Genomic DNA, 24148 nt, shown 5'->3' on the forward strand with positions numbered 1-24148 from the left:
TATATAGTGAAAACAATACTGGTCCTAAAACGGAACCTTGAGGAACACCGAAATGTACAATTGATTTGTCAGAGGACAAGCCATTCACAGAGACAAACTGATATCTTTCCGACAGATAAGATCTAAACCAGGCCAGAACTTGTCCATGTAGACCAATTTGGGTTTCCAATCTCTCCAAAAGAATGTGGTGATCGATGGTATCAAAAGCAGCACTAAGATCTAGGAGCACGAGGACAGATGCAACAGCTTTTTCTAACATTTTTGAGAGGAATGGAAGATTCGATATAGGCCGATAGTTTTTTATAATTTATGGGTCAAGATTCGGCTTTTTCAAGAGAGGCTTTATTACTGCCACTTTTAGTGAGCATGGTACACATCCGGTGGATAGAGTGCCGTTTATTATGTTCAACATAGGAGGGCCAAGCACAGGAAGCAGCTCTTTCAGTAGTTTAGTTGCAATAGGATCCAGTATGCAGTTTGAGGGTTTAGAGGCCATGATTATTTTCATCATTGTGTCAAGAGATATAGTACTAAAACACTTTAGGATCTCCCTTGAGCCTAGGTCCTGGCAGAGTTGTGCAGACTCAGGACAATGGAGCTTTGGAGGAATACGCAGATTTAAAGAGGAGTCCGTAATTTGCTTTCTAATGATCATGATCTTTTCATGAAAGAAGTTCATACATTTCTTACTGCTGAAGTGAAAGCCATTCTCCATTTGCGAATGCTGCTTTTTAGTTAGCTTTGCGACAGTATCAAAAAGAAATTTCGGATTGTTCTTATTTTCCTCAATTAAGTTGGAAAAATAGGATGATCGAGCAGCAGTGAGGGCTCTTCGATACTGCACGGTACTGTCTTTCCAAGCTAGTCGGAAGACTTCCAGTTTGGTGTGGCGCATACTGAATGATCATCTCATAACCGATCTAGCTATCTGCCGTAGCTAAATATATGAATAGATCTGAAAAGCGCTATATAGTGGGCATCGCAGCAGGCCATTGGCATTGAAACAGTCATCCCCGTATCGAATGCAGAGTTCGCTAACGTTAACTATACTGAACAAAAATATAAACGCCACAAGCAACGGTTAAAGATTTTTCTGAGTTACATTTCATATAAGGAAATCAGTCAATTGAATTAAATTCATTAGGCCCCAATCTATGGATTTCACAGGACTGGGCAGGGGCGCAGCCATGCGTGGGACTGGGAGGGCAGGGGCGCAGCCATGGATGGGACTGGGAGGGCAAGTGCGCAGCCACAGGGGAGCCAGGCCAGCCAATCAGAATGAGTTTTTCCCCACAAAAAGGCTTTATTACAGACAGAAATACTCCTCAGTTTCATCAGCTGTCAGGGTCCCTCAGGTGAAGAAGCCAGATGTGGACGTCCTGGGCTGGCGTGGTTACACGTGGTCTGCGGTTGTGAGGCCGGTTGGACGTACTGCCAAAATCTCTAAAATGACGTTGGAGGCGGCTTATGGTAGAGAAATTAACAGTCAATTCTCTGGCAAAAAAAGCTTTGGTGGACTTTCCTGCAGTCCGCATGGCAATTGCACGCTCCCTCAAAACTTGACACATCTGTGGCATTGTGTTGGGAGAAAACGGCACATTTTAGAGCAGCCTTTTATTGTCCCTAGCACAAGGTGTCAAAGTGGATTGTTTGGATTGTTTTGGCAAAGGATAAATGCTAACTAACAGGGATTTAAACAAATTTGTTTAGAGAGAAACATTTGTTTTTTTAGTAAAGTAGTAAATGCTAGGTTAGTATGTTGAGGGCAGGATGCCCCGCCTATGCGGCAAGATATCTCTCCTCTTTATGGTTGATCATTTGTTTCTAGCTGTAATTTAGGCACCGGCTAGCCCAGTTCGCAACCTCACTAGCAGAAAGTCTGAGGTGAAATAAATGCTAGCCAGCTAGATAGCATAATATAATGTCTATTAGCATAGCTAGCTAATTCCCAGTTAGCAGGGTCAGAGTTAGAATAGGGTTCAGGTTTGGGGCCAGGGTTAGGATTAGAATAGGGGTTAGGGTTATTGTCAATTGGCGATGCCTATAATAAATGTCAGCAAGCAATCAAGTTAACCACTGCCATCTGTGTGTTTTGCTATGTTAACAACCTCCAGCTGCAAGTGTAACTGGTTCTACACCGGTCCCTTTCTGCGTTGTGTTCTGGTAAGGTGTAGGTGGAAGATAAGGCTCTGGACACAATTCAGCCGGTTCTCTCTCTTTTAATGACAGCACGGAATGGATACAAATACAAGGCAAAAGTAAGTTACTGCTGCAGTCTGGACTCCATACAAGTATATTTGCCTCTCCTCATCACACTCTGAGCAAACTGAGGAGTAAGAGCATGGCTCCTGCTGATGACATCACAGCATTAACACAATTTAGAAAAGAAATACAATAAAATAGTTCACTCTTGAAAGCAATGAAATACATCTTAAAATAACCTTAAAATAATACATTAAAATAAATATGAGGGATTTTCGGTGAAATACATAAAGTACATTTTACACCTGTTACATTCACCCCTCCTGAATTTCACCAAAATCCTGAATGCATATCAAACAAGGTATGGAACACAAGGGACACCAAACTCTACTGAGTCACTACTGGCACAAGTGAACACCAAGATCTCATCTTTGGTCTCTGCTATACAAGCTATCTGCAGGCAGATTCAGAGGAATCTAAGGTTGATCAGGCCTGAGAACCTCCTGGACAAATACGATGCCAAGATCATCATACAACACTCGTCCTCACATCACATTATCCCTTGACACCATTCTACACATCACTTAGATGGCTTTACATATCCATGAATATTCCTCAGAACAACAGAAGAAATAAAGAAAACCTTTTTTTAAAACCGAGTTAGAAGAGACTGGGACTTATTTCCTAGTGTGGTGGCTCAGCCCTCCATAGGGAATGGTCTCTGAGCCATTGTCTCAATAAGCCGATTTACAGATTTCACTACCCTGCCAGTGCGTGTTCTGACCACATCTTGCGAATCACGTGAACCCGGTCTTTGTAAGTCTTGGTCACTAGCTAAATCAGCTGGTGCAATTGAGTGAGGAATACCTGAAGGTTCTATGTCAGGGACTACAGCTACCCTGTCATAGTCAGGAATGCTAATAGCTGTCTCATTATCGTGAGATAGCTGAGCTTGACGGTCTTGAGTTGGATTTTCCCTGCAGCTGTACGCTGACTGTTCTTGCTCCATCTCATCTCTGACTGTCTCCTGTCTCTCGGAAGATTCCTGACTTGCAGGGTCATCTACTCCACTGAGTATCCATGAACTGGTCATATCTACAGAGCTTTCCTCTTCATCAAAGCCTGAAAGGTCCATTGACTGACCCTCATACTCTGGATCTACAGCTCCATCTGATTGAGATTCACGTGAATCATCCTTACACGTTTCTACCGGCAGAAAGCTGATGACTAGAAGATGGTTCTGATGTACCACCTTGGTGTTTCCTTTATCATCCACCAGCTTATATACACTGCTCAAAAAAATAAAGGGAACACTTAAAGTCAATCACACTTCTGTGAAATCAAACTGTCCACTTAGGAAGCAACACTGATTGACAATAAATTCCACATGCTGTTGTGCAAATGGAATAGACAACAGGTGGAAATTATAGGCAATTAGCAAGACACCCCCATTAAAGGAGTGGTTCTGCAGTGGTGACCACAGACCACTTCTCAGTTCCTATGCTTCCTGGCTGATGTTTTGGTCACTTTTGAATGCTGGCGGTGCTTTAACTCTAGTGGTAGCATGAGACGGAGTCTACAACCCACACAAGTGGCTCAGGTAGTGCAGCTCATCCAGGATGGCACATCAATGCGAGCTGTGGCAAGAAGTTTTGCTGTGTCTGTCAGCGTAGTGTTCAGAGCATGGAGGCGCTACCAGGAGACAGGCCAGTACATCAGGAGACGTGGAGGAGGCCGTAGGAGGGCAACAACCCAGCAGCAGGACCGCTACCTCCGCCTTTGTGCAAGGAGGAGCAGGAGGAGCACTGCCAGAGCCCTGCAAAATGACCTCCAGCAGGTCACAAATGTGCATGTGTCTGCTCAAACGGTCAGAAACAGACTCCATGAGGGTGGTATGAGGGCCCGACGTCCACAGGTGGGGGTTGTGCTTACAGCTCAACACCGTGCAGGACGTTTGGCATTTGCCAGAGAACACCAAGATTGTCAAATTCGCCACTGGCACCCTGTGCTCTTCACAGATGAAGCAGGTTCACACTGAGCACATGTGACAGACGTGACAGAGTCTGGAGACGCCGTGGAGAACGTTCTGCTGCCTGCAACATCCTCCAGCATGACCGGTTTGGCGGTGGGTCAGTCATGGTGTGGGCTGGCATTTCTTTGGGGGGCCGCACAGCCCTCCATGTGCTCGCCAGAGGTAGCCTGACTGCCATTAGGTACCGAGATGAGATCCTCAGACCCCTTGTGAGACCATATGCTGGTGCGGTTGGATCTGGGTCCCTCCTAATGCAAGACAATGCTAGACCTCATGTGGCTGGAGTGTGTCAGCAGTTCCTGCAAGAGGAAGGCATTGATGCTATGGACTGGCCCACCCGTTCCCCAGACCTGAATCCAATTGAGCACATCTGGGACATCATGTCTTGCTCCATCCACCAACGCCACGTTGCATCGCAGACTGTCCAGGAGTTGGCGGATGCTTTAGTCCAGGTCTGGGAGGAGATCCCTCAGGAGACCATCCGCCACCTCATCAGGAGCATGCCCAGGCGTTGTGGGGAGGTCATACAGGCACGTGGAGGCCACACACACTACTGAGCCTCATTTTGACTTCTTTTAAGGACATTACATCAAAGTTGGATCAGCCTGTAGTGTGGTTTTCCACTTTAATTTTGAGTGTGACTCCAAATCCAGACCTTAATGGGTTGAAAAATTGGATTTCCATTGATTATTTTTGTGTGATTTTGTTGTCAGCACATTCAGCTATGTAAAGAAAAAAGTATTTAATAAGATTATTTCATTCATTCAGATCTAGGATGTGTTATTTCAGTGTTCCCTTTATTTTTTTGAGCAGTATATGTGTGTATGTAGGTTTCTGTCAATGACCGTGTACACCTTAGCTTCCCACTTGTCGGCAAGTTTACTTTTTCCCCTTTCTCCTTTGTTAGTGAGAAGCACTCTGTCTCCTTTGTTCAGGTGAGTGCTTCTGACTTTTCTGTCATAATGTTTGGCCTGTTTCTGTTGTTCTTTAACTGTATGCCATTGAGCGATGTTCGCTGCTTCATGAAGATGGGACATCAGTGTTTTGACATAGCTACTATAGTCAACAACCACAGGATCCCTCAAAACTTGCTTGAACATTACATCAACAGGGAGTCTCGGAACACGACCAAACATGAGCTGGAATGGAGCATAGCCAGTGGTTTCGTGTACAGTAGCATTGTAGGCAAACGTTAGAGTTTGTATCTGCTGCGGCCATTTCTCTTTAGCTTTTAGAAGGAGTGAGCGAAGCATATTTCCCAGAGTTCGATTGAACCTTTCCGTTCCCCCATTCCCCATGGGATGATATGCAGTTGTGTGTGACTTGGCGACACCAGAGAGCTTGAGAAGTTCTGTGATTAGCTCACTCAAAATTGGCCCGTGGATCCGCTCAGCAAATCCATAAACACAAAATACCTTGTCCCATATCTTTCTGGCAACTTGCTTTGCCGTTTGATTTGAGCATGGAAAGGCATGAGCTAACTTGGTGAAGTGATCTGTCCGAACCAACACATCCACTGAGCGTTGCTTGTTGTCTTCAGCACTCCAAAAGTCAAGACATACTAACTCCATAGGCGCAGAGGTTCTGATGCTTTCGAGGGGAGGTCGAGCAGACGGCTCGGGAGACTTAGCCAGGATGCATCTCCGACAGCACTTGACATACTCCTTCACATCATGCTCCATCTTGGGCCAGCAGAAACGCTGCATTGCCAAATAAAGAGTTCTAGCTTGCCCTTGGTGGCCAGCAAGGTCATGCACACCACTCAATGCTTTCTCCTTCATATTTTTGGGCAGCACATACTGATGTCTCTTTTGTTTGCTCAGGGGATCCTTAGTCACCCTGTAAAGCACTCCATCTTGGACCCTGAGCCTTTCCCCTTGCTTGACGAGAGCAAGGGTTTGTGAATCAAATCCATGCCTCTCTCGTCTTGAAGGACGTCTTTTGCGGTTGACAAACAGGATAGCCTTAGAAATCGTAGGACTAACTTGGCAAATGGGTCCCTACTGACGGCATCAGCCACAACGTTCTTTGTACCTGCTATGTGCTTCAGATCGAACGAGTAAGGCGCCAATTTGGGTACCCATCATTGCTCGCAGGCGTCAAGTTTTTGTTTTGTCATTATGTATGTGAGGGTATAATTATCAGTCCAAACTGTAAATGAATGTCCCTTGAGCCAGTGGCTAAACTTTTCACACACACTCCATTTCAAGGCCAAATCTCAAGTCTGTGGGCAGGATATCTTTTTTGTGAGCCACTCAATGTTTTACTGGCAAAAGCGATGGGACGTGCTCCATCTTCACCAGCAGGTATTTCAGACATTACAGCGCCCAAAGTGTCCAGGGAGGCATCAATTGACAGGATCATTGGCCTTGTGATATCCGGATGACCAAGAACACCACAGTTTAACAACTTCTCCTTAAGGATGTCATGTCTTTGGGTCACCATTAAACTGAAGACATGTTTATAATTAACTCCCTGTAATTATTATCACGCGATTAAACTGATTAATCGTTTAATTGTAATTAACTAGGAGATCGGGGCACCAAGGAAAATATTCAGATCACAAAGTTATAATTTTCCTAATATAACTTTCCTATATTATAACATTATATATTATATTCTATTATAGTATAGGCCGATTATCATCTGGTTTAAATGGTGTATTTTACCTCGCGTCCAGTCTCATTCCAAATGTCGTAAATTGTTGTATCTGCACGAATCCAGCCTTTACTAAAGTCATCCATACATCAATTGTCTTAAAATCATTTATTTACTAAACTAAGTAATTCACAGAAAGCATACAAACAGTAATTATCGTCACAAAGAATTGGTAGAGTAATGTGCCCTAGTGGGCTAAACAGGCATGGCTGGTGTCTTGTTAAACAATGGGTCATAAAAGGTCAGCTGAGGAGGCACACAGAGTTCATTAATATTAACAATTGATATGCTAATCCTTTGCACATGAACGCTCACTCATTCGGGAACAATTGCAATCAATATATATTTACGCTCAGTGTGTCGTCGGGATCCTTGTTGGAGAGTTCTCTCTCTTTCTCTCTCTCTCTCTCTCGGTTAGAATAGATCTTTCAAAGCGACATTCATTAATGTCGTCATAGAATGGATGTTTCGTTGGTCTTCGCGTTCAATGATATAATTTCTAGCTGCAGACTATTAATTAATATCAAAGACTTGTTCTTATTCTGTCGGTATCGATAGTCTAAAAGTTAACCACGTGGTATAGTTCACTTTCAGTAGAGGAATTGGATGGTCAAACCTATTGGCCAACTCACAATGGAGTGGAGGCCTGGTCTGCTCAATGTAAATCAGGGTGGGGGTTTTATAGGTGAACCTAGAACAGGCTTGTCAAATGACGCCTGGTCCTGTCCGTGTCCCTGGGGGAGTGCCGATGACTGATTTAATCTTTGAACATAAATACATTCTATCACATTAACATCAGTACACAGCATCTCAATGTATCACAAATAGCTTTATCCTTATTAATACATTCTATACAACCATTTGGATGCAAGTCCCATAGCTGAGGCTTTTATATAAACAGTTTTATGGTAATATGGCTATATTGTCTCTTCTGAGTATCACAAAATTGTACCAAGCGGACCAGTTCGTAGCTGGATTCTTCACCAATCTTCCATACCTTCTCCAGAACATAAATGTCGTTCGGTTCCCCAATTCTGTGAGTTGGAAGAATTTCCTGTGTCTCTCTATGAAACCCCTCTCTGTCTCAACTGGGCCATGTGGTAGGAGATTCTCCTCTAGAATTTTACAACCCCTTCACAAAGGGCCTGGGTGGGGGGAGGTAGGTTGGGGGATGGTGCAAGGGGGAGGGGGTCAACTGACCTCCCTGTACTCAAAGAGGGCAACGTCATGACGAGGCTGTTAAGTGAAGAATCACACTCATTAGTCCAGTCAGTAGGTTTCAACTTTCTGAAGCTGCCAGCTTGCTTCTCAGGCTTCACCTTCCCCCTTCTTTTCTGACCTGCAGTGAGAGCGAAGAGTGGCTTGGCAATAGCAGAACAGTTTGGAATGAAATGTTGATAGTAGAATTTCATTCCTAGGAAGGATTTGATCCTTCGTACTGATGGCGTGCACCCATCTTCCTCCATTAGATCCGACTTTGTCATTTTGGATATCACATCCACCTTGGTCGGGTCCACAGCCACCCCATCACCATTAATGACATGACCCAAAGATTTCTCAGACGTCCGCAAGAAATTGCATTTCTTTGGACTCAGTTTCAGGTTGTGCTGTCTGTCTCTGGAACACCAGCTCCAATCTATCCAAGGCTTGTCTTTCGCTTGGTGCAAACACCAAGAGGTCGTCTAGGTAGCACAGCAGGCTACTGAAGTTTAGGTCTCCAAAAATGCTAAGCATCATCCTCATAAATGAAGCTGGACTATTGCATAGGCCCTGCAGCATTCGATTGTATTCATGTAGACCCAGTGATATAGTGAAGGCTGTATACTTTTTGTCCTCCTCACACATAGGTATGTTGTAAAAGCCTGACGTCAAGTCCATCGTACTGAAGTAGGTGTTGCCCCCTAGAGATGCAAGACAGTCAGATTGGTGTGAAAACGGATGTGCATCTTTGTGTGTCCTTCCATTTAGCCATCTGAAATCTGTACATATATGAAGCCCACCGTCTTTCTTCCACACCATTACTAGAGGGGAAGCATATTCGCTAACGGATTTCCTGATTTTTTCCTGTTCCTCCATTTCCGTCAACACTTGTCGTAGTTTCTGGTAATGGGCAGGCGGAACCCTCCGATATAGTAGGCGAAACGGTCTGTCATCTGTGAGTCGAATGCGATGCTCAAAGCCCTTGGCTTCGCCACAATCCAGAGCGCTCTTGGAGAACACATCGTTGTAGTTAATAAGTAACTGAACTAATTCCTCTCTTGATGCTTGACTGATTTTACAGGGTTAGATGTCAATCTCTCCCAACCCTACATCTAGCAGTCTCTGCTTCAATTCCACGGAGTCGGTTGTGATGGGCTGCTTTCCTAGAGTTCCCCCTTCCATCTTGCAGGAGCCTTGGAAAACGGTTTGGCCGATAGGTTATTGACTTTCATGGGCACCCACCTGTCGCCCCACATGGGTGTAATGACTCGAACCACCATGATATTTCGTGGCATGGTCTTGAATGATGTGGGTTCGACCACAATAGTGCTCCCTGGAGACATTGGCACGCTGTTGGGAAGCCTCCCCCATACTAGATGCTCTTGTTTAGCGAGGAGTGTGACAGCCTGGTTGAGTTTGACTGTCCCTATTTTTCTGGGCATTTCTTCACTCTGCCAACATGTCAGGTTAGTCATCATGTTCAAGAAGTATTCACCTGCAGGTGATGGCTGTAAAGTACATTCTGATATGAGTCTCCAGTACTCGTCAGTACCCTTCATTTGATGCGTAAGGTGTTTTATCAAGTTTGTACCGAGAATGAGATCATCATGCTGACCTGGGACTAAACAACTAATCCCATACACGTTAAGGTCAACTTCATACATGCATTTTGGTTGTGCCGTTTTCCCCCCTACACCAACGAGAACGACTGGCTCTGATAGTGGCTTCTTCTCTAGACTAATATTTTCCGCAAGCATTCTTTGTTCTGCTGCTTCGCTTAAAGTACAGGCCATGGAGCCAGTGTCAAGCATCCCTTTCAATTGGAACTGGTTATTTACAGTGACTGGGGCATGAAACAGTTCGTCAAATGGCGTTACTCTTTGTATATTCTGCGCTATGACCCGAACCCCTTCTGGTGCTGTACTACATGCGTTCGTATATCGTCGTTCTAAATCTTCATCACACTCGAGGGTTTGTTTCTCTTGAGCCGCATATCCCCCCTCCAAATGCGGGCCCGCTAGTTTAACGGCTCCGCTCCATTGGTTGCTCGTGTGTCCTCTTCACTGTATCTAGGCCCAGACTTCGGACAGTTTTTCTTCCAGTGACCTGACTCAAAGCATGACAAACACAGACCCTCCCTTCTACAGTGTGCAAGTGTAGAGTGGTTTGAACCGTTACACACCTTGCAATATTTCCTGTAAGAGTACCCTTGGTTAGGTGGGTGCTGCGGTCTTACTGTTGTCTGAGTGTTCTGCGTTAGCACACGATCAAGTAAGCTTATCAAGGTTTGCATGCAGTTTCCTTCAGTTTGATTAGAGGGTGTGACAATTACCTCACTCTGGTTAGGAGACACTGGACAAGATGTCACTTCATCTTCAAGTACAGGCATCTGGACATGTGTGACCACCTGTCTCACAGCAGCAGGGTGCTTTGACCTGGTCAACATTTGGGCTTTCATTTCAGACTAATACTTATCTAGACGTTCTTGTATCTCAGCTGCTGTCCACCTATCAGCTTTTTTGAACTTTAAATCTGTAGAAAGAGAAGGATCTGGGCAGTGTTCACAAACATCATCATTACCTCTCGGCTGGAGTCCTCGGTGCTCCGACCCTGCCCCCTCAAACACTCGTCGGCCACATCTACTGCCTTGTTCAACCGGATCCAGTCCTCCATGGCATTTCTCCTAGTACTGGCAAAGTGTTATAAAGATCGGCAAGAGGCATGGATGAATATGTCAACTCACTGAAATGTTGTTTCAGTATATCTATTATCACTTTGGGGTTCTTGTGAGGTTTCAGAGATGTATTGCTGCGGAGTGTTATCTTTATGATGTCTCTAGCTCTCCCCATAAGCTTGGACATGATCTCCTGCGACTGTTCTATGACCGGCACACCCCTCTTTCTCAGGTAAACGTCCATGAGTTCCTCCCATTCATGTACTGAGTACTTGTCAGACCCATCCCCTCTGAAACATAGAGGCTCTCTCACGTCCGACTGCATGACCAAGTTCATACCGAATAAATTATTAAGGGAGGGTGTGTCAGCGAATGTCTGGCCTGCACTGGAGCTCTGAGCATGTGCACCGCTATCCTCCTTCCTCTCACCTTCCTTCCTAATTTGAGCTGATATAGACTGTCCTATCTGATGGGCGAGTTGTGTGATAAGATTTCCCAAGTCAGGACTGGCCACCTCTGAACTATCTGAGTGAGTGTCACTAGACATAATTACACGAGCTGAGGGTGTGTCGTTAGGCACCCGAGTAGAGCAAAACTTTGGTGAATCTACATCTATAGTTCTAGCTGGGGTCTGAGGCAACTCCCTGGAAAACCTCCCTCTCCCAAGAACCAGTTCAAGCTCATCACCGAAGACATGGTCTCCTTTTCCAACAATATAAGTCATTCACTATCAATATACACAAATGAAATATGTATCAACAATTTCAAATGAATCAGTTAATCTAAGAGATATACCTAACAAAACATTAGCTTTTTTTCCCCCTTGCGTGTATAAGAGATTTCACTTCCAACCTATTTATAGCATAGCAACTCCCGGCGACCAAGCTGGTGTTGATCAACGACGATTCACAATGATCCACGCTGATCTGGGTCATGGCACCAATGTAACCGGTTCTGCACCGGTACCTTTCTGCATTGTGTTCTGGTAAGGTGTAGGTGGAAGATAAGGCTTTGGACACAATTCAGCCGGTTGTCTCTCTTTTAATGACTGCATGGAATGGATACAAATACAAGGCAAACTACTGCTGTTACTGCTGCAGTCTGGACTCCATACAAGTATATTTGCCTCTCCTCCTCACGCTCTGAGCAAACTGAGGAGTAAGAGCATGGCTCCCGTTGATGACATCACAGCATTAACACAATTTAGAAAAGAAATACAATAAAATAATTCACTCTTGAAAGTAATGTAATACATCTTAAAATAATAAATTAAAATAAATATAATATTTTCGGTGAAATACATAAAGTATATTTTACATCTGTTACACAGGCAATCAATCACTGATCTGGAAATTATTACTATGAACTCATTCCAATCTTGCAATGAATTATCAGATACTTATGCTGCGTTTTTAACCAAGTGGGAGGTGTGAATTTACCAGTTGTGATGTCATAACTAGTTGGATGCATTCCCGTGCTTTGAACTCGTTGAGAAACGGCGATTGGCTAATGGCCAACAAGCTGCATAAACAATAAACTAAAAGTACAGCTATCATGCTTGTAAACAAACTATAGTGTTCAAAAACCATATTAATAGATTGCTTTTTATAAGTAATGTTTTGTTGTTGCATTTAACTGAAGAAAATGCAATTATCGAGGTAATTTTCGTAGTAGATGACATCAGAGGTCAGCATGTGGGAGCTCAGGATGATAGACAAGTTTCCCACTAGTAATTACCAGTTGGAGGGCCGTTCAAGTGGAATCTTCCCAGTCATATATGGTGAATTACCACTTGGTTACTGAACACAGCATTAGGTTGCGATCCCTTGCTCAGACAGTACATGCATCAACCAATGAGTGTGTCAGGAACCAGATTGCTATAACATATGTGGTTAGCTGATACTTATCCAGGCGTTGTAAGATCTGGCATGCCTCAGCAAAGCCTGGTCAGAGGAACACACCCTTAATCTTGTGCCAATAAAACTGATTGTGGTTTCTATGGCTGCGTTTACACAAGCATCCCAATTCTGATCTTTTGCCCAAAATCTGATCTGATTGAGCAAAAGGCCAATGAGTGGGAAAAGACCAGATTTGGGCTGCCTGTTTAAACGCAGTCATATCTGTCTTATCAGATCAGTAGGCAGGTTTCCATTGACCCAGGCTTATTCAGCAAAAGCAATGTTTCAAAAAATATCATTGCTACAAGTGTAGAAATGGCAGATATAGGATATATTTTCTGAAGATTGACACAATTTTTATCCATTTGACATGGGCCGATTTTTATTTGGTCAAACTTCTTGCATGATGGAAACTGTTTTTTTTTCAAATAAACGATGATTCACAAATAATTCTGAAGGTAGAACATCATCCAGTAGGTCTAACTATAAAGTTCCACTGCATTTATTTACAAATGCCTACTGCTTGCAAAATCATTTTTTTCTGCTATAAAATGTTTTATTTGCAGGACAAGGATTGTCCAGACTTTCAAGAATGCCTGAATTGCTTTGGCTTGCTTTTATGGTTGACTGGATGGATGCAAGTTTCACCGTTCAATTTTTTCAGATCTAGAGGAGTGCAATTATAATATGGCATGAGACAATTATTGCATTCTGTCCATGCTGGCTTTCGAGGGCTACCTGAGACATGAAACAGATAGCCTGTGTGCACTGCCACCTGTCTCAAATGTATTAATTTGCATTTTTCCTAAATGGGTAATAAAAACACTTCAACCACATAATTTTTATTTGACACTAGGTTTTAGCAATTTTGTTGTTGTTGATGTAATGAGATATAAGAGACAAGAAATTAAAATGCACCGTAGCAGGAAATTCAATTGTCGAGACTATTTGTTTATGTCAACTTTCTAAATGTAATTTTTTTTAACAAAAAAATCACTGGAAAAGTAATGGAATAGCTAGTGATCTCATGGAAGGAAGAAAGCAATACGGCATTTCCAGAGTATTTGAACAGGTACAGAATGAGACTTAAGCTTGTTTGGAATTGGAACTTTCCCATTTCTTATTCATCGCTTAGAAGTGTTGTAAATTCAACATCAAATCAACTGGGATATAGGGTACTATGGGGCGAGATGCACCCTGGGGTAAGACGTGCCCTCCCCCCTGTAACTCACAACAACAAAAAAATCAACAGTTCCTCTGGCTGCCGCTATTCTTGATCAACTACAAATGTCCTCTGTTTCAACATTTTTGAAGTCATTCCATCAAAACGATTAGATGCACTATTGTAAAGTGGTTGTTCCACTGGATATCATAAGGTGAATGCACCAATTTGTAAGTCGCTCTGGATAAGAGCGTCTGCTAAATGACTTAAATGTAAAATGTAAATGTAAAACAATTGAGTTTAATTGATTTAATTATTTATAATTTAGAAAAAGTTGTAGATATAATCCAATGAAGTTAGATACATATGGTTATATATACATGTAAGGAAGCCTTAATAAGATAAATCATCCATTTGTTTAAAGAGAAGCATTTTGATAGTTTTTTTAGTAAAGTAGTAATATGTTAGCTTAGTATGTTGAGGGCAGGAATCCGCCTGCCACACCAATGCGGCAAGATATCTCTTTATGGTTGATCATTTGTTTCTAGCTGTAATTTAGGCACTGGCTAGCCAAGTTAGCTAGCTAGCTAGCAACCTCACCAGCAGAAAGTCCGAGGTGAAATAAATGCTAGCCAGCTAGCATAATATGTCTATCATAGCCAGCTAATCCCCCAGTTAGCAGGAATAGGGGTTAGGGTCAGAATAGGGTTTACGGTTAGGCTAGGTTCAGAATAGGAGTTAGGTTCAGGGTCAGTTCTCCACCATTCCTAAGATAATTCTGGTTTATTTTTAGATGAGTTAACAAGAAAAAATCTGATTATGGAGGCTATGGCGAAGAGGCGCTTCGTTGTGCCCTGAATGCTATTGAACATGGGCAGGGCATTAAGGCAGCTGCCCGGGCTTTTAATGTGCCACCCAAAACCCTGAGGCGCCACTGAGACAAGCAGGTCAAAACCCAGGCCACGGCCATTTGGGTGGGTAACCAGTCTTCAGTGGTTCTTTAGAATGAGACCTAGTGAGTCATACCCAAAAAATGGAAAGAGCCCTGGGATGTCCGAAAACTTACTTTTGACCTGGCGGAGAGGATGGGAATCCAAAACACATTGAATAAGGAAAGGCAGTTGGCAGGCATAGACTGGTTTTAAGTTTTATTTAGCGGCACCCAGGATAAGCCATCCTTATATCCCACAAGCAACCAGTCTGGCTCAAGCTGAAGGCTTCACACCCACCATGATCTCTACCCCTGCCACCCCACAGGTCTCCAGTGACCTTCCTCCAAATGTTGGTAAGAAAGGGAAACACATTTTAGGAAATAGCGTATTTTATTTAACTAGGCAAGTCAGTAGAGAACAAATTCTTATTTACAATGACAACCTACCCCGGCCAAACCCTAACAACGCTGGGCCAAATTGTGCGCCACCCTACGGGACTCCCAATCACGGCCGGTTGAACCAGGGTCTGTAGTGACGCCTCTCGCACTGAAATGCAGTGCCTTAGACCGCTGCGCCACTCGGGAGCCCATTATAATTGAACCAATAGTCATGAGTTCCTGTTCAAAAGTACCAGGTCTACAAACAGCGGCCATATTGCAGTCGCCCCCCAGGCCAAGGAAAATGCCAAGTCAGCTACAGTCGACATCGTCACCCCACAAGAGGTTCCTGGAGGACAAGGCAAAATAAAAAAAAAGCAAAGGGAGAACGAAACCTGTGACGCTTGTTCTGTTACCAGATACAGTGCAAATACTGGCCTCATGAGCTATGCTGAAATTTAACTGGGGTGGGATTCATTTGTGACCTGTCAGAGGGGAAATGCCAGTGTTATGAAATGTTTAATCAGTTATATTCCAATGAATGTGCCAAAAATAAACTGATGGGAACAGTTTAATCTTGAACTGCTGGGATTTTAAATCTTGCCTTAGTCTAGTTAAACTGTACATAAGCGTTAGAAAGGTATGCATTTTTTGCAGGTGATGTATGAAAGACACTGAAACCAAGGCATAATCTTTGGGGTAAATTCCCCTGATGGGCACTTGCTTAAAAAAAATGTATAATTACATTTGAACTAAAATGTAAGCTGCTGCCATTTTCCTGGATTGTTACCTAAGCATGGCCATCAGCCACCTACAATCTCTAAACTTGGCTTGTGTCAATTTGATCTTGGGGTGGGCTACTGCTGAAAAAGTATAGCCAACAATAATCAGGTTCACTTATGACAATCTTTCAAATAGCTTTACCATTGCATGAACACCTGCTGTGACTATCATTAGCAAACTAATTATGCCAAGAGAAGAAAGTGTTACAGTTCAAGAGTAAACAGGACACTGGGTAGTCCAGAACACGAAGTCGCAAAACACTGAGCACTCACATTGTGATCATCTTCTTACAACCAGATGGTCACCTCTTGGCTATTTTGTGTAGATACCGGCTCCGCACTACTGGATTTAGGGTACAGCTCATCAGGATCATAGCATTTTGACAACCATTAGAGACAAAAACCATTGTAAAGTACTCATTTTATTGAAACATGCTCAAGTCAAAGGACTTCAAATCCATACTGGGTGGATGGGGTTGTAGTTTCCAGCACTTCTCTAAATGTACTGTGATGCACACCCTTCAGGCCACCAACAATTAGATGGCTGTGGAGACAGAAAAGACAGCCATCCCTGTAACAGGTTGAAGAATTGTTAGTAACATGCATCTCATTGCCGTTGGGGGATGTTACAGTAAAATGACCGCCAATAACCAGCACACACACACACCTGACAAGCAAAGTGTTCCAGACCATTACACCAACCAGTCAACTGAACACAGAACACAATGACAGATGAGTAGGTTACAGGTTCAAGTTCATTTGGCATCCAATCTGATACATTTATAAATGTAAACTATAGTCGTCAATGCCAAAATCACCAACCTTGTTTTACAGTAGGATATTTTACAAATTCACTGGGGATCCGGGTTTCAGAGTATTCCACTATTGTGAGCGGTCCAAGAACAGAGTTTTGAACCAGGCCCTGGGGTCCTGAGAACAAAAAAAATGAATTACTTCAAGCTGCATTCCCATCAGAAACTCAAGAGTGATCAGCTCAAATGAATATGGAACTAAACAGTTCATTCAGGCTTGAAATGAAGTGCCTCAAAATACCTGAATCCACACCCCTCTTCAACCGAGGCTTGCAACTCGAGTCACAGCACTTGCAGAGGTCACTTTGAGACGGGTCATCCAGCAGCTCCCATCTATGAATAAAAAAAGTTGGCTGTTGCATTGGCACTAACGTCATTATGGCCCAATGTTAAAGAATGTGACCAATACTTACTCTCCAGTCTCTTTAATGTAGTGGCAGGCCTTCTTTTCTATATCAAAAACCTCAGGGTCCCATGCAACAAGCTTACAATGAATATACACCTGGGGTGAAAGAGAACAGTCAAGAGCTACAGTATGAAAACAACCCAGTCATACCGAGAACTTGTGGTCCACTCACTTCCTCGCCTAGGGCAAACTTGAAGGACTGCAGGTAAAGCAGAATAGCAGACGAGTGGTACCTAGGCAGGAACCTGGAGTTCCCAGTCTTCCCATCAGCAAGGCAACTGAAAATGCATTGTGCAATGAGCAGACAAACAGAACTTCCATCCAGCAAATAATCAAACTTTAAAATGTATTCCATACTTTAATGGGATGAATCCCCCAGTGCACATTTAGGCTTTGCCCTAGCACTACACAGCAGATTCAAATAATCAAAGCTTGATGACGAGTTGGTCATTTGAGTAGGCTGTGTAGTGCTAGGCAGTCAAAAACCAAAACATGGCCATAGCCAGGTCTGGTACATACCCCTTGTTGGTGATGATGGGGTACACCAGGCTCGCAGACTGCAGTTCTGGTGTTGTGGCCGCCACACACTCCTCCAAGAGCAGCAGCAAGGGCTGATGGTCCTTCTGATCCACTGCTGCCCAGATGGGGATGAAAGAGCCCAGGGGAAACAGGCTGGTCTTAGCCAGACCAGTAAGGTCTTCTACATGCAACAGAGGGGAAGGGGCGCAATGCTCATACGTACTGTACAGCCACAGGTTTCAACTAGCTTTGGGCAGTGTCCTCTGCTAGGAATTTCTTTACCAGGTAAGTTGACTGAACATATTCTTACAATAATTGATGTTGTATGAGTCACTCACCATTGAGGAGTGCCATGTGGAAAACCAATCCTCCATGACCCTCAGCACTACCATAGGCAGGGATAAGGAATGGGGGAATCCACCCCTCAGGTCTACATACAAGGGGGAATGTTTGGTTTAATAATGAAGGTGGCAAAGGCTTAGGAAGATTTGATTCCAACACCATAGCTACAGTACACCATACCCAATAGAGCCCTAAAACGCAACTCAGTTCCACTGCATTTTGTTAGTCATTCCCCTCTAATCAGGGACTGATTTAGACCTGGGACACCAGGTGTGTGCAATTAATGATAAAGTAGAACCGAAAGACAGCAGGCGCCAGACCTCTTAGGGTAAGAGTTGAGTACCCCTGGCATAGATGGTTACCTTATGTAAACACACTTAATATGGTGACTAATAGCAGCAGGTTTGGGCTTTCGGTCAGGTCTGTAAGTCAGGTTGGTTGAATAGATGTGTTTTTTGCCAGTCACCTAGGGAACAGAAGGAGAAGCATTAGTCGTCACAGGATCCAAAAGGGCATACATTGGGTCAAGAGTTAGACATTACCCGTTTCTTGATGGCACAGCCATTGAGGTTGTAGTGGAATGTCGCCATCCCTTCTCCCGTGGGAAGAACAGAAAATGTGGACGGAACACAGTGTCCAAGGAAAAGACGGGCAGCATTTTCAACCAACTCTGGACTGACCTTCCATGTCACTTTAATGGAGTGTTTCTCACAATCCACATTAAAATCTAAAAATATAAATTTGATAATGTCATCATTCACATCTCAAGGGTCAGCATGCGATAAGTAGCCTATTCAAGTTCACATGGTCTCAGCGCTACGTAATCATATTATGCGTTCATTATTAGACGTACCTTCATTGGCAGCGCTTGCTGCTACAACAGCCAAAACAATTGCACATTGCCAAAGGAGAGACATGACTGATTGATCTAGGAGTGCCTACAAACTAGAAATATTTATGGACCAATTGATCCTAATCATCTTAATTCTGAACACCTGTGAGAGGTCAAGGAGCGATAATTATAGACCTAAAAACTTACCAACGTCATCAGTTTTGGTATTTCCTGGTCTGAAAACATCCTTGAATTTTTATGGGTTTTAAAAGTAAAAATTGTAATAGTCACATCTTTTCCCCATAAAGTAGTCTGCAAAGCGGAACCTATGTCTCACAAAACACGATGGACGGACGGAATAGTGACTTACACAGGAAATAAAGTTGAATCAAAAAGATTGAACAATCTGGTTTGCTCAATTTGACAGTACCACACTAAGTGTGGATTAGGTATTTTTTACATCGATTTAAAGCGTATTTTATGCGACAGTCAAAATGCTGATCAAGGTTAAGGTAAGACCAGCCATTTAATTGGTGGCCAAGCCCGCTAGTTTACATAATCAAATCAAATCAAATGTATTTATATAGCCCTTCGTACATCAGCTGATATCTCAAAGTGCTGTGCCGGGTGGATATTATAACAGAACATGGTCAAGATGTTAAAATGTTCATAAATGACCAGCATGGTCAAATAATAATAATCATAGTAGTTGCCGAGGGTGCAACAAGCACGTCCGGTGAACAGGTCAGGGTTCCGTAGCCGCAGGCAGAACAGTAGGAACTGGAGCAGCAGCATGGACAGGTGGACTGGGGACAGCAAGGAGTCATCATGCCAGGTAGTCCCGAGGCATGGTCCTAGGGCTCAGGTCCTCCGAGAGAAAGAAAGAAAGAGAGAATTAGAGAGAGCATATTTAATTTCACACAGGACACCGGATAAGACAAGAGAATACTCCAGATGTAACAGACTGACCCTAGCCCCCCGACACATAAACTACTGCAGCATAAATACTGGAGGCTGAGACAGGAGGGATCAGAAGACACTGTGGCCCCATCCGATGATGGGGCCACAGTTATCAAAATAACTCCCTGTAATTATTATCACGCGATTAAACTGATTAATCGTTTAACTATAATTAACTAGGAGATCGGGGTACCAAGGAAAATATTCAGATTACAAAGTTATAATTTTCCTAATATAACTTTCCTATATTATAATATTCTATTATAGTATAGGCCGATTATCTTCTGGTTTAAATGGTGTATTTTACCTCGCGTCCAGTCTCATTCCAAACGTCGTAAATTGTTGTATCTGCACGAACCCAGCCTTTACTAAAGTCATCCATACATCAATTGTCTTAAAATCATTTATTTACTAAACTAAGTAATTCACAGAAAGCATACAAACAGTAATTATCGTCACAAAGAATTGGTAGAGTAATGTGCCCTAGTGGGCTAAACAGGCATGGCTGGTGTCTTGTTAAACAATGGGTCATAAAAGGTCAGCTGAGGAGGCACACAGAGTTCATTAATATTAACAATTGATATGCTAATCCTTTGCACATGAACGCTCACTCATTCGGGAACAATTGCAATCAATATATATTTACGCTCAGTGTGTCGGCGGGATCCTTGTTGGAGAGTCGTTCTGTTGGAGAGTTCTCTTTCTCTCTTTCTCTCTCTCGGTTAGAATGGATCTTTCAAAGCGACATTCATTAATGTCGTCATAGAATGAATGTTTCGTTGGTCTTCGCGTTCAATTATATAATTTCTAGCTGCAGACTATTAATTAATATCAAAGACTTGTTCTTATTCTGTCGGTATCGATAGTCTAAAAGTAAACCACGTGGTATAGTTCACTTTCAATAGAGGAATTGGATGGTCAAACCTATTGGCCAACTCGCAATGGAGTGGAGGCCTGGTCTGCTCAATGTAAATCAGGGTGGGGGTTTTATAGGTGAACCTAGAACAGGCTTGTCAAATGACGCCTGGTCCTGTCCGTGTCCCTGGGGAGTGCCGATGACTGATTTAATCTTTGAACATAAATACATTCTATCACATTAACATCAGTACACAGCATCTCAATGTATCACAAATAGCTTTATCCTTATTAATACATTCTATACAACCATTTGGATGCAAGTCCCATAGCTGAGGCTATTATATAAACAGTTTTATGGTAATATGGCTATATTGTCTCTTCTGAGTATCACAAAATTGTACCAAGCGGACCAGTTCGTAGCTGGATTCTTCACCAATCTTCCATACCTTCTCCAGAACATAAATGTCGTTCGGTTCCCCAATTCTGTGAGTTGGAAGAATTTCCTGTGTCTCTCTATGAAACCCCTCTCTGTCTCAACTGGGCCATGTGGTAGGAGATTCTCCTCTAGAATTTTACAACCCCTTCACAAAGGGCCTGGGTGGGGGGAGGTAGGTTGGGGGATGGTGCAAGGGGGAGGGGGTCAACTGTCCTCCCTGTACTCAAAGAGGGCAACGTCATGACAAGGCTGTTAAGTGAAGAATCACACTCATTAGTCCAGTCAGTAGGTTTCAACTTTCTGAAGCTGCCAGCTTGCTTCTCAGTCTTCACCTTCCCCCTTCTTTTCTGACCTGCAGTGAGAGCGAAGAGTGGCTTGGCAATAGAAGAACAGTTTGGAATGAAATGTTGATAGTAGAATATCATTCCTAGGAAGGATTTGATCCTTCGTACTGATGGCGTGCACCCATCTTCCTCCATTAAATCCGACTTTGTCATTTTGGATATCACAGCCACCTTGGTCGGGTCCACAGCCACCACATCACCATTAATGACATGACCCAAAGATTTCACAGACGTCCGCAAGAAATTGCATTTCTTTGGACTCAGTTTCAGGTTGTGCTGTCTGTCTCTGGAACACCAGCTCCAATCTATCCAAGGCTTGTCTTTCGCTTGGTGCAAACACCAAGAGGTCGTCTAGGTAGCACAGCAGGCTACTGAAGTTTAGGTCTCCAAAAATGCTAAGCATCATCCTCATAAATGAAGCTGGACTATTGCATAGGCCCTGCAGCATTCGATTGTATTCATGTAGACCCAGTGATATAGTGAAGGCTGTATACTTTTTGTCCTCCTCACACATAGGTATGTTGTAAAAGCCTGACGTCAAGTCCATCGTACTGAAGTAGGTGTTGCCCCCTAGAGATGCAAGACAGTCAGATTGGTGTGGAAGCGGATGTGCATCTTTGTGTGTCCTTCCATTTAGCCATCTGAAATCTGTACATATACGAAGCCCACCGTCTTTCTTCCACACCATTACTAGAGGGGAAGCATATTCGCTAACGGATTTCCTGATTATTTCCTGTTCCTCCATTTCCGTCAACACTTGTCGTAGTTTCTGGTAATGGGCAGGCGGAACCCTCCGATATAGTAGGCGAAACGGTCTGTCATCTGTGAGTCGAATGCGATGCTCAAAGCCCTTGGCTTCGCCACAATCCAGAGCGCTCTTGGAGAACACATCGTTGTAGTTAATAAGTAACTGAACTAATTCCTCTCTTGATGCTTGACTGATTTTACAGGGTTCGATGTCAATCTCTCCCAACCCTACATCTAGCAGTCTCTGCTTCAATTCCACGGAGTCGGTTGTGATGGGCTGCTTTCCTAGAGTTCCCCCTTCCATCTTGCAGGAGCCTTGGAAAACGGTTTGGCCGATAGGTTAGTGACTTTCATGGGCACCCACCTGTCGCCCCACATGGGTGTAATGACTCGAACCACCATGATATTTCGTGGCATGGTCTTGAATGATGTGGGTTCGACCACAATAGTGCTCCTTGGAGACATTGGCACGCTGTTGGGAAGCCTCCCCCATACTAGATGCTCTTGTTTAGCGAGGAGTGTGACAGCCTGGTTGAGTTTGACTGTCCCTATTTTTCTGGGCATTTCTTCACTCTGCCAACATGTCAGGTTAGTCATCATGTTCAAGAAGTATTCACCTGCAGGTGATGGCTGTAAAGTACATTCTGATATGAGTCTCCAGTACTCGTCAGTACCCTTCATTTGATGCGTAAGGTGTTTTATCAAGTTTGTACCGAGAATGAGATCATCATGCTGACCTGGGACTAAACAACTAATCCCATACACGTTAAGGTCAACTTCATACATGCATTTTGGTTGTGCCGTTTTCCCCCCTACACCAACGAGAACGACTGGCTCTGATAGTGGCTTCTTCTCTAGACTAATATTTTCCGCAAGCATTCTTTGTTCTGCTGCTTCGCTTAAAGTACAGGCCATGGAGCCAGTGTCAAGCATCCCTTTCAATTGGAACTGGTTATTTACAGTGACTGGGGCATGAAACAGTTCATCAAATGGCGTTACTCTTTGTATATTCTGCGCTATGACCCGAACCCCTTCTGGTGCTGTACTACATGCGTTCGCATATCGTCGTTCTAAATCTTCATCACACTCGAGGGTTTGTTTCTCTTGAGCCGCATATCCCCCCTCCAAATGCGGGCCCGCTAGTTTAACGGCTCCGCTCCATTGGTTGCTCGTGTGTCCTCTTCACTGTATCTAGGCCCAGACTTCGGACAGTTTTTCTTCCAGTGACCTGACTCAAAGCATGACAAACACAGACCCTCCCTTCTACAGTGTGCAAGTGTAGAGTGGTTTGAACCGTTACACACCTTGCAATATTTCCTGTAAGAGTACCCTTGGTTAGGTGGGTGCTGCGGTCTTACTGTTGTCTGAGTGTTCTGCGTTAGCACACGATCAAGTAAGCTTATCAAGGTTTGCATGCAGTTTCCTTCAGTTTGATTAGAGGGTGTGACAATTACCTCACTCTGGTTAGGAGACACTGGACAAGATGTCACTTCATCTTCAAGTACAGGCATCTGGACATGTGTGACCACCTGTCTCACAGCAGCAGGGTGCTTTGACCTGGTCAACATTTGGGCTTTCATTTCAGACTAATACTTATCTAGACTTTCTTGTATCTCAGCTGCTGTCCACCTATCAGCTTTTTTGAACTTTAAATCTGCAGAAAGAGAAGGATCTGGGCAGTGTTTCACAAACATCATCATTACCTCTCGGCTGGAGTCCTCGGTGCTCCGACCCTGCCTCCTCAAACACTCGTCGGCCACATCTACTGCCTTGTTCAACCGGATCCAGTCCTCCATGGCATTTTCTTCTAGTACTGGCAAAGTGTTATAAAGATCGGCAAGAGGCATGGATGAATATGTCAACTCACTGAAATGTTGTTTCAGTATATCTATTATCACTTTGGGGTTCTCGTGAGGTTTCAGAGATGTATTGCTGCGGAGTGTTATCTTTATGATGTCTCTAGCTCTCCCCATAA

The 24148-nt window shown here is 43.6% G+C and overlaps 1 protein-coding gene across 2 annotated transcripts; it reads right to left on the reverse strand.

The window, feature by feature from the left end:
* Positions 1-16386: 16386 nt before the first annotated feature.
* On the reverse strand, positions 16387-18955 carry LOC115157323 (uncharacterized). Of its 2 annotated transcripts, XM_029705484.1 has the most exons (11): positions 18850-18955; positions 18539-18723; positions 18359-18462; positions 17993-18084; positions 17655-17835; positions 17308-17413; positions 17143-17231; positions 16971-17062; positions 16740-16847; positions 16585-16626; positions 16398-16488 (listed from the first exon to the last, which is right to left on the reverse strand). In XM_029705484.1, exons 1-10 carry the CDS (start codon positions 18911-18913, stop codon positions 16610-16612), a joined length of 1038 nt encoding a protein of 345 aa, XP_029561344.1. In that variant the 5' UTR covers positions 18914-18955; the 3' UTR covers positions 16398-16488; positions 16585-16609. The 2 variants fall into 2 exon arrangements, with proteins under 2 accessions (XP_029561343.1, XP_029561344.1); XM_029705483.1 differs by lacking the exon at positions 16585-16626 and having other exon boundaries at positions 16387-16488.
* Positions 18956-24148: the final 5193 nt, after the last annotated feature.

This window comes from Salmo trutta, chromosome 21 (genome assembly GCF_901001165.1).
Source record: "Salmo trutta chromosome 21, fSalTru1.1, whole genome shotgun sequence".
NCBI classification, from domain to species: domain Eukaryota; kingdom Metazoa; phylum Chordata; class Actinopteri; order Salmoniformes; family Salmonidae; genus Salmo; species Salmo trutta.